Here is an 11,685-nt window from a genome sequence, read left to right as displayed (position 1 = left end):
TATACTGGCGTAACACTAATATGTACATATATTTTAACATATATTTTCGTTTCTTTTCAAACTTATTCATCTCTACCTGCTTTTTTGTAGTATTTTTTATTCTATAAACTGTAAATTTGTGTGAAAATTGAGGGCGCTATTTACATATATTTAAAATCTAGCTAATAAATATAAGTTATTCCTAACATTTCATAATAAAGTTTTTTGAAAATTTCGTTGTAATTTGTTACTCTTTTCTGATGTTTTAATGCCATTATACCAGTGTCTACCCTTTGTTAAGATGAAAACACGATTTAAGATAAATAGCGCCATCAGTGTTCACCTTTTCTCAAAAATGACGTAGTTTTACATGCTATCAAACAACTGGGATTATTTTACCATATGTATAGTATGTAAATTAATATTGTTACTGATTATGTTAAATGTGTAGAATGTTAGGGCTTTTGTTCATGCTGCAATTGTAAGTCTTTTTAATGTATTTTGATATGGGTACCGGTCTATATAAAAGAAGTATATATACAGTTTATATTTTAGTAACGGATTAATGGAGTGATCTGAAAGTCTGCCCCCCCCCCCATCACACCATCTAACTGATCCGCCTACTCTAAATTAAAAAAAACCCAGTAAAAATGACTAAATGTTGAGTAAAAGGAAACAGAGCAACAAAATGAGTCATTTTTGATTACATTTGTTCTCAATATGAGTATAATTTAATCACCATTCAATTTACTCATTTCGTTGCTCTGTTCCCTTTTTACTCAACAGTTGAGTAATAATTATTTGCAGTGTATTGCCTGAGATATCTGCGTGAGGTCACATATAATATCACCAAAATGAGGGAGTTTAAAGCGTGATTGTTTTAAATATCAGAAACTCGGGGAGTCCATCCCACTCCGATGCCCACTGCGACAAAAGTTACTACCTTTACCAACGTGCAGTGACTTTTCCCGCCTTAAATATCCCCTGGATCAAACACAGATTTACTTTGTCTGGGTAGTGAGGCTATTATTTGTACAAACAGTAAAGGTTCAGTTCTGGTTATATCAATAAACCGTATTTATTTAACACGATTCTTTTTTTTTTAAAGTAGGTCAATGCATTATTATATTGCATGGTAAATATTGTGTTTTGAGATAACACAATCATGATTAGAAGTCCATTAACCTATAAAACATGCAGTAGATTGTAAAACGTGACGGTAATTGCCGACATAGCAAAATAATTACCATTTTTATCGTCAGAAAAGTTAAGCAGTTTATTATTTAATGCTCTCCGTGCTAGCCATGCGCTTCAATGGAAAAAGTTGAAGTTTTGAAATATTTTCTCTAAATATCAAGAGCTATCGTAAGAACTACTGAACAAATACTAGGCTTGTTTGTACTCATTTTAATGCATTTTTCATGTGGTCATGAAAATATAAATTTATGAAATTTTTGAATTTTTAAAAATATTTTCAAACATGTCGTCTGCATCGACACCCGTGTGAAGAGAGTTAAAGCTTCAATCATGTTCAACATTATCCTTTAAAGCATTGCTTATAACGGTCCGTCACTTGCTTCTATCTCCTACTGCAATTTCTAAGGATCATGGACTTGGTTCAAAAGAAAGTTAGGATTAAATATCACCAACCCCAAAAGAAAAGATTTAACCATCAAAGCTATACATAATTCAAGTTCAATATCTCACTTGTGAGTTTACCAACAACAAAATACAAATGTTAAAAACTGTTTATAATTATGTACAATAACATCCAAAATTTCGGTTTAAAAAGACAAGACAAGTGTAACAACATACAAGTACAAGCTCACTTTTTGGACATATATGTGATGCGATCAAGCAAAATCAGTCGGAACTCGGAAATATAAATTTTTAGTTTCTTATAAGATAGTAAAAAGCATTTGCAAAGCTGCCTTTTGCAGAAAACCCCAATGAAATTGAACAACCAGTTCCAAAGATATGAGCAATTAAAGAGTTTCCAAAACAATAGGAAACAAATGGAAATATTGACTTTGTTTGGCTATATCTCAAAATCAATATTTCGGAGTTCCGAATGATTTTGCTTGATCGCATCACATATATATAATGTTGTGTAAACCTTTTTGTTTGTTCAAAACGTGCTTTAAACAAAAGTACAATGTTACATGGAAAAACAGTGGCATGTGTTTTTTTTTTATTTACAAGTCTAAAATCCACAAAAAGCCCTGACAGTGAAAAGCTCGGTCGAGTTTTCCAAAGTTAAAAAAGAAGACATTAATAAGTGAAATTAAGTAACACGACCGAGGTTTATTAGCGCCAAGTCTACTTCCACTTCAAATCTTTTGAAATCCACCATTGTTATTCTATTCATTTCTATGCATCAATCGTACTGCGGGAATCGCGTCAATGGCTGAAATTATTAATTTATTAATTTTCTCTAGCGCCGGCGTTTCGCAATTATTTACATTAAAAATGCTCCAATACTCTTACATTTTATTATAGACTTATAGTCGCTTTTTATATCATATTAACAAATTGCAATTATGAAAACTAAAAAAAAAAGGGGCCAAAGTATAAAAATATCTTTCCTGTGTGGCTTTTCACCCTTTTTAAAACATGGTCCCATTTAGGGAAGTCGTAAGAACATTAAGAACATTTACATGCAAGGAATTTTGGGATTTTGGCGGCCATGTCGGATTCAAGGAAAAAATTCGAGGTGACCCGTGAACCTTTTGTGATCCTTTTAACCCAAGCAACATATGTGCCAAATATAGTTCTGGTAGGAAAAAGTGTTTTCCTTGGATGGACCTGCCTATATCTATCTCGGCACGCTGTACATTTTAAAAACCACTCCAATTAACACCGTTAATTATACTGTCCTTCCATTTGTACATGCTTTATTTGTCGAAATCTGATGGCACTATGCTTAGCATTCGTTCTCTTGGAATCGCTTTTGTTTGGTAAATTTTTTCTCCATCTTCAATGGTTTCCGGCAGAGGTCTATTGCGAGTCTCAGGTAGGAGTATGGATAAGATACCAGCCACAATAGAAATGATACCAAGAATAGTCAAAGGTAAATACTTGCCAACTCGCTCCTGCATACAAGAGAAGATAAAATGGAAAAAGTGATAGTTCACAGGTTAAAAGGGCATTTCGTGATCTACAGCATCATACCCCAGTTTTCTCCAAAAAAAAAGAGTTCTTTATACCACTAGAAACCTCTGGCTACATAATGTTTATGAACAAAAAACAAAAATTCTTGCAGAGGGAAGACCCTCATCAAAAACACCCATTTATAGTCATATTTCATTATCACTCCAGGTAAAAGAGCAGATCTTTTTCTTTCACATACTTTTTATTCCACTAAAATCGCACTTACGGTTCCCAAGAAATTGCAACTTGAATTGAAGCATCTTGCACGGTTAAATGTATTAGTTATGTATTTTATTGTTTTTCAAGCTGTGATATTTATTATGTATTTTATTGCTTTTCAAGTGGCGATATATAATATTTTTACAGTAACAAATCTGTATCTCAAAAAGCAAATAAGCTTTTATCATGTTATCTTCAGAACAAATTGTAATAAATCAAGTGCCTGCTTTTTTACATGTTACATGTAATAAATTTTCATCTAATTTGCATAAAAAATTTAAAAGGTGTTTCAAGATATAAACGCATTTTCCAAAAAATTGTGATTTTTATTCGTCAAAATAGTCAGTGAACCCTATTTTTTAATGGATTTCTATGAAATTTTGGGTCATTTGTCCAAAAATGTTGGATGTTTTTATCTTAGGCCTTTTTTTTTGTCAAAAAATTGCCTTTTTTGGTGTTTTGGGGCTTTTTGCTGTTTTTAACCAAAATAAAGGTTTTTAAATTAAATTAAAAATCTGACTTTTTTAGTATGACTTTTAGTAGGTGAAAATCATTTTCTTACAGACTAAATTTGGTAATCATAGCACCTTTATTAAAGAAAAAGTGATTTTGATGAGGGTCTTCCCTTTTTTGTTGGCAAAAATGTCGTGAAATTTAAATTACGTTCCGGTACACCAGAATGAAATTACAACACATTATCTATGGAAAGAAAGAAAGAAAGAAAAAAAGAAAGAAAGAAAAAAGAAAGAAAAAAAAGAAAGAAGAAGAAAAAAAAAAAGGAATGAAACTTACCAGGTAGATAACATACGGTGCTAATACACCTCCAACACGCAGGGCAAAGGATACCAGACCCAGGCCAGCATTCCTTATTAATAGAAAGAAAAAAAAGAATGAAAAGATGCTTTTAATTTTGATTCATTGAAGCATTTTAAGCTCGAAGTTTCATAGAATAATTACGCATGTACCTGTTGACTCAATACAATATTATATTACACAACTACCTTCGACAATAATTAAAATACGTATTTATAAATGGGTACGACATACCAAGACCAGCAAGCGTGACCAAATCCTCATGCAATTGAAAAGGATAGGAACTCTCTAGATACATATCATCAAATATAAGTATTAATTGAATAGCAAAATTAGATCCCGAATTTGTAATATATTATCCAAAACAACATTTTGAAAGGATTTGCCGACGGAAAAAATATTTATCGACGGAAACGTTTACAATATAATCACAAAGTTGAACTAATTTTTGCTGCCTATTCGCGTGTTGTTTACCGCCTTTGCATTCAAATGCACATAAAGGCCATTCGCTTTGTAGAAGGTCACTTCGAGACTTAATGTGTACAAGCTGTTATGGCAGCGCGGAGGTGGTCACGTGCGTACTTATAAATAAGTATTTATAAATATAGTCGAAGCATACTGTTACACACTTTGTAATCCGCCTAGATAAATCATGACAAGTTGATCAAATGATCAGTTCAAAGGCCTATATCCAAATAATCATGACGCATACTCACCTCACAACGGTGGGCATAAGTTCCGGTGTGTAGATAAAAAGAACCGCAAAACTGTAGGAAATCATGAATTTACCAATCATAGCAAAAGTTATTATCAATGGACGTAAGCTTTCACCAGAATCTGCAACGTAACAATGATTGTATTTAAGCATATGACGGCGAGAAAATATACACTCCTAAAAAGTATCTCTACACTTGAAAAAGTCACGAGGATTATAAAAAATGGTATTGAGTAAATTAATAAACTCGCTGAACATACTCAATGCGCAGCATTTTATACTGCGAATTTTGACACCTCATTTGTTGCTCTGCGGTCTCGTTGAGAAACATTACAAGCATTTCAAAGCCAATAAACAGGTGTAAATTCGTAACAGAAACATTTTACTCAATTAGTGACAACTTTTATTGAATCTGCTTATTTTAACCTCATGCTACTCTTGTTTTCATGGATCCATTATTTACTCTCATTCCTGTCAAATACGTACAGTTTACTTCAGTTCAAGATATCCTTACTTCAATCCTCCATCACTGCTCATAACTGTTGCATGCCTCTTATTTCTTCTTGGTCAATGCTATTCTATTTTCTCAAAAGGATGCGGCGCAAACCCTCTACGTTGTGTCTGGCTTGATGGCGATCTACCATTCGACAAAATTAATGGTTGAAAAATGGCGCGCAAGATGAAGCATATACCGCATTGGATACTCATCCAGTAAACTATGCAGAATCCTTAGAACCCGGGTACAGGGACTTCTGCAACTTTTGAAATCCGACTCTTTACCATTGAGATGGTTGTAATTTTTTTTAACAAGATTGCAGAGAACAAAATTAATGAGGTGTCAAAATTTCGAATATGAAATGCTGCATTCAGCGAGTTTATTAATTTGCTCAAAACTCTTTTGGTTTTTAAATCATGGCCTTTTCAAGTGTAACGATATTTTGTTTGAGCAGAGTAGATTAAATGTGAATTTTAAGTGTCAATGTACATTTTAAGCATACTTCAATTACCTGTTGTCTCAGGGGTACATGCAGTGATGATACAGGCCACGCCTGCAATAATGAGAGTTACCACCATGGATAAGCGCCTTCCAACTCTAAAAGATAATATCAAACACATTTAATGGAACTCACTTGGAGTGTTTAGTTGTCGTATGAGAGTCTCGGACCTGCCGGCCCTGCGGCCTTGATGTTTGTTGTTGCTGGTGGAGCCAGCGGTCACCCATATTTTCTTGCCCTGCGGGACTCTTCTATAGCCAATCAGAAAAGCTGTTAAAACATACGAGGAGTGCGCAGTTTAACAGGAATGATTCATTTTTCTTGAAGGTGGGTACATTAATATTTGTCAAATGTTCCTACATTTTTAGTATTTTACTTGTTATAAAAAAGAAGAAATTCTTCGTCGAGAAATTCATAATGCACTTGCCCTGCTGGTGCGTACAATGCATTCCCCTGCGGGACTCGTGCATTGGACGCATCAAGATCTCAGCGCGCTTACATTATAAGCACAATTTCTCTCCCAACAACTAATATGCATTCATTAACCTATACATAAATAAATAAATAATTATTAACTTCATATTTTGTTCAGTACTGTGTGTTATACGAAGAGAAATGTACTCACTTTTCCATGCTTATGTATGCACATATGTACGCAGGAATTTCCACTAAACCAAGGAGAAAGAAATTCAAATATTTATTTCCGGCGAGATGTGAGCTGTCCAACGAGAGACCGTAGTAAACTATACTGTTTGCAAAACTGAGAATTGAAATACAACAAAATCATTAGAGTTTGCAACGTTCCTAATTCAAAATGCATGCAGCTGACAAAATTTTTCACACATTCATAATTACTTATAGCGAGATAATTAGGTACTTATGGTAAAAAAAACTATAGCCAAAGCACTATCCTTAAACACAAAAACGTTTTAAAAACGTTTTAAATAAGTTATATTTTGGCTTTTGGTTTAGGTAAAAACGTTTTAATAACATTAAAATGTCGGGTTATATAAAGGTCATGATAATGTTTTAAAACGTTTTGTATGAAAACACACTACACCAATATTTTTAATGTTTTCCAAAAATGTTATTGTAAACTATTTTTACAAACATTTTTGCCAAATATTGTGTCAATACTTAAATAACATTATGTTAAAATGTTTGAACCCAGCAATGATAGAAATGTTCTTAAAATGTTTTTTTCAAAACATTTTAATAACATTTAAATCTCGGGTTATACAAAGGTCAGGAAAACGTTTTTAAAATGTTATTGAAAATATTTTGGGCAAACATTTTTCGCAAAATATTTTTTCAACCCTAAAATAACATTCTGTTTGGAATGTTTTGTATCAAGTTTTCAAGAATGTTCTTGGAATGTTATTAAAACGTTTTTATACCCTTTATATAACCCGACATTTAAACGTTTTCTGTAAAACATTTTTGTTTGCTGAGCAGTAGATTATCAAAAATATTTTTTAAGGTTATGAAAACGTTTTATACTCTTAATATACCCTTTATATAACCCGACATTTAAACGTTTTCTAACAACCTTTTATAACCTTTTGCGAATGATGTCGAAAACGTTTTGTGTTTGCAGGGTATGTTGGAGATTTTTTTTCGGCCAAAACCATTGCGGAATATAAGGCTAATGAAATGAAATAAAATGATTAGTTTCCCGTCACGTTTTTTTTCAGTGAAATATGAGGTAATGATTTCATTATTCATTATTTTGGACAATTTCATTATTGTCAAAAGTTTCAGTTATATGGCTATTACCTATATTATTGATAAAAGACAGGTAAAAACATCATTACAGACATTTTGCAACAGATTGAGAAAAGATTTGAATTTGTTTTTATTCAAATGAAAAGACATTTGCAATTTTTGAAATCACAGAAACATGATGAGGTAATCCTTAAAAACGGCTGATTATGATCAGCAGGGGATGTCACACATTTTGAGAGTTTCAATTTAGATTATTTTCATCTCAATTTTCAGATAATTGACTTTTATATGAAAATAATGAAAGTTTTGAAAAAGTTATGAGGGCGGGTGACGAGAAACTAATAATTTCATTTCATTAGCCTAAAGATAGACTCACCAATTAACAAAAAGAATCATTGATATCTTCAATAACACAGGTGTTCGAAATAGATCTAAAAATGTATGCTGTTTTAGTTTTGTGTTGGTTTTCTCGTCTTCTAAGGCATCGTACTTGTTTTCGTAGCTTTTCTTAGATTCACGCTGATTTGTTTCCTAATCAAATAGTAAGTTATCAGAAACAAAAACATACATTCAAACAAAGAAACAAAGAAACAAACAAAATAAAAAATGACTCCCACTTCACATATTATACGATATTCACATCGTATAACTTTCCGCAATGTATTTTACGATACAAAGGGCGCATGCTGGGAATCTTTTGCCCCAATTTAGAAATTTTACTCTATTTGACTATTTGAGTCTAAAACACAGTGTTTCTGTGCTAAAAAGGAAGATACACAGGGCAATTATTGCTTTATTTTCCTTCTATTATGATTTTAGGGGTCGTCGCCTCCCCCAGCACAAATTTAGGTGGGGGCGTGCTCTCGCTTCTGCCGCCTATGGTTGTGGTAGGGCAATATGCAATTACAACTCATTAATTTGAACTTACCTTAGTTTGGTCATAAAGTTTGTCGTATCCACCTTTAGTTGTCTTGTGGACTTCTTTTGTATCGTCATCAATTTGCAAATTCGTTTTATGTTCATCTCCAATTTGGTCATTTACAAGCTTTAACTCATCAAGCTCTTGAAGAAAGCGCTTTGGTGGTGATGAGATTTTGTTGAATTTAGCAACATACTGAAGTACGTCTTCTGCTTCTTCAATGCGACCTTGAGAAATCAACCATCGGACAGATTCTTGTGTTAACATGTGTTGAAAGGTATTGAAAAGAACACTTTTAAAATACGTAGGTAGTTTTTCCCCGCATCGCGTACATGCGTAATGCCATAAACGACATAATGCAAGGGTCTGAAACACACATTCTCAGCCAATTTGCATTATCGCCATTTGGATTATATAATGCATCGTTATAATGTTATCCCCTCTCCACCAAGCTCGATAGTCAAGTCTTTCATATAGTGCTCAGAATTTTTTATTTTCAGAGAACAACGGGATTAGCCAATATACCAATCAGTGGCGTAGACAACAACTTTCAAGGGGGAAAACTTTGACGAAAATGTTCAAATATGGGCTAAAAAGTACGAAAAAGGCGTAAAATCTTAAATATTATGGCGGTCAGCCTCCCACATGGGGGGGGGGGGGCGGGCAAGAGGGCCCAAGACTTCTCACGGGGGCCAGCTTCTCCCCGTTGCCCCCTTGGCTACGCGATGCTGTCAATCTGATCAAGAACCTGTAAGTAAAGTCTTTGCTGCACACACATTTTAAGCATCCGCTTTTGTTAGCATCGGGATTTTTTTAGGTGGGGAGTATAATAGTTTTTTGTTGTTGTAATTTTAGCATCAATTTCATTTTTTCAGGAATTGTCTTCATGTACGATTGTGTTGGTTTGGTACGTTTTCATGCATTTCACAGGAGTTTTTCGTGGCTTACATCTCTCTCGTGTGTCTTCCTCCCACTAGTCCCAAGTACAGGGAATAAAAAGTCACATACGGTAAATGATGTGTCTTAAAATCTCAGCACTTACTTGTAAAATGGTAGAGCTAGAAGTAAAATCAGTGACATAAATAGTTGCATATGTCTCCAATTTGGAAATATATAAGCAACTCCAGCAAGTGTGGTCATGGAAATGCCCCATATAACGTTAAGAAGAGAACCAACAAGTGCCCTTTTCTCTGGAACATACATTTCCATTAAGATGCAAAACCCAGTAGCAAACAAGCCCTGAAAGTTATGGAATCGAAAATTTAGAGTGACACAATAACACGTAAGAAATAGTAGTCTTCGAGGCTGTGAAATCAGGTAGAAATTTTTGCATTGACGAGATTCATTAAGGCATATGTTGTGTTCCGAAGTTTGAAATAAGTACCATATTTCTTTCTTGAATTGGAGTGTTCAACATACCAAGGCAAAGGTATTGGAAAATCGCTACACGGACAATTTATGAAATCGTGGCTGCAAAAAAAGGTGCGTGAGCTGAAATGCAGCATCATATATTTGTAAATATAATGGTATAAGAATGAAGACATTTTTGCGGCAATAAAATGATCAGGATATCGTCAGCCTGGTACACTGGTTGCCTAAGTCATTTGTAATTTTGAGAACAAAGTACAAAATATGGTTCAAACATGCATTTAAACACCAATCTTTGCACACGAACAAATGATAATGATACAAATGAAAGGGAATAATCCAAAATGATTAGGGTGATTACGTAACTGATGCATACTTTAACCACATTTTGTTCTTTGTGCCCAAAATTACAAAAAATGACTTAGGCAATTAGCGTAGCAGGCTGACGATATGTGTAACTCTTCGTAATTTGGCTGCCCTTAGATCACAAGAGCTCCAAACACGAGATTTGAAGTTCTTGAGGTAATGCTGCTGTCTGAGTGCTTTTTATGTTTTGTTGCTATACGGAAAGGTTTTTTTACAAAAACGATTCTCTTATAAACCATCATGCGCACAGTTTCAACCTCGATACACCTGAGCAAACATTTTCGTCCCAAGAGCTTCCAAGCAAAGAACAACACGCAGCGAATGTCTCCACCACAGTCTTTAATTACACTATACGGCTAAGTGCATAGCAATGTAGGAGCTGTGAAGCTTCTAGCTAAAAAATGGACCTCTTTGATTGGTTTTTGTTGAAACCTCAAGTGTTCGCTTCATCCAATCAGAATTTTTTTTATCAAACGAAAGCTAACACTTCCCCCTAAAACACTTTTAGTCACTAGGTCAACAGATAACACAATTCAATGTTATAGCAAGGCGAATGTGGAAAATCTGTTGAAAACTACCTATCCAAGCACATTTTTGACCAAAATGTAAGTTTTAAAAGTCAAAGTGTTCCTTACCAATTTTATGTCATTAAATGAAAAAGCACACTTATATTGTCCATATACTAGAGTCACTAGAATGAGCAATGGTCAATTCTCTTTAAATTGCAAATCTTGTGCAAAAAGTTACTATTTTCGCCTGTTTTGTCATACGGTTGTAAATTCAATGAACTATGACTTTTTAAAAAAGAGCGCTGTCATGATATGCTGCTGTCAGTACACATGTTCAATTCGATTACATGTAAGTGCATTTAAACCCGATTTCTTACAAGTATATAACGACTTACCTCTCGAAACATTCCTGCAAGAACCCAAAGAACAAGTATAGCGTAGTAATTCCAAGCGAATACAAGACCAACACCAACCACTACCTCAACTATTAAAGACACAAAGAATACTGGCTTTCTTCCTACAATGTCTGGGATCTGTTCAAGCAATAAAACAGTTACGTTTACATCACATGCACAATTATGATTAATGAAACAAAACACTAGGCCCTTTATAAGCTAGGCTCTTTATAAAATGTGTACCAAAATGTAAAAGAAAGGTACTCACTAAATGTAAGAGTGATCCATTCATCGGAGTGATCAGGGGAACCACTCAGGAACCACACCGAAAAGAGCGAAAACAATTATTTACAACACTTTTCAACATGGAATTGAAGTTCTTGTTACATCCGCTTCCTTTGTAACTAACTAATTTTCACTCGTCGACGAATACATTGAGTCCCCTTAGCTTTTTGGTTTTTAACCCCAAATACTCAGAGCTCTGGTAATAACTAGGGACGTTGATTATCCACCCATACGTTTCTCTTTTAGC

At 34.1% G+C, this 11,685-nt stretch overlaps 1 protein-coding gene across 1 annotated transcript in view; it reads right to left on the bottom strand.

Annotated features, from left to right (window-relative positions):
• Positions 1 to 1,498: 1,498 nt before the first annotated feature.
• Positions 1,499 to 11,685, bottom strand: part of LOC140135884 (organic cation transporter protein-like) — a 45,200-nt gene continuing 35,013 nt past the window's right edge. The window contains exons 4-12 of the mRNA XM_072157545.1: positions 11,154 to 11,291; positions 9,558 to 9,754; positions 8,525 to 8,780; positions 7,973 to 8,127; positions 6,497 to 6,631; positions 5,884 to 5,969; positions 4,878 to 4,998; positions 4,141 to 4,213; positions 1,499 to 3,071 (exon numbers count right to left, since the gene is read on the bottom strand). Coding sequence (XP_072013646.1) covers positions 2,874 to 3,071; positions 4,141 to 4,213; positions 4,878 to 4,998; positions 5,884 to 5,969; positions 6,497 to 6,631; positions 7,973 to 8,127; positions 8,525 to 8,780; positions 9,558 to 9,754; positions 11,154 to 11,291 — 1,359 coding nt within the window. The 3' untranslated portion in view covers positions 1,499 to 2,873. The remainder of the gene's footprint in view (positions 3,072 to 4,140; positions 4,214 to 4,877; positions 4,999 to 5,883; positions 5,970 to 6,496; positions 6,632 to 7,972; positions 8,128 to 8,524; positions 8,781 to 9,557; positions 9,755 to 11,153; positions 11,292 to 11,685) is intronic.

The sequence above is a fragment of the Amphiura filiformis genome, chromosome 16 (assembly GCF_039555335.1).
Source record: "Amphiura filiformis chromosome 16, Afil_fr2py, whole genome shotgun sequence".
Lineage (NCBI taxonomy): Eukaryota > Metazoa > Echinodermata > Ophiuroidea > Amphilepidida > Amphiuridae > Amphiura > Amphiura filiformis.
This window is presented reverse-complemented; position numbering and strand designations above follow the sequence as displayed.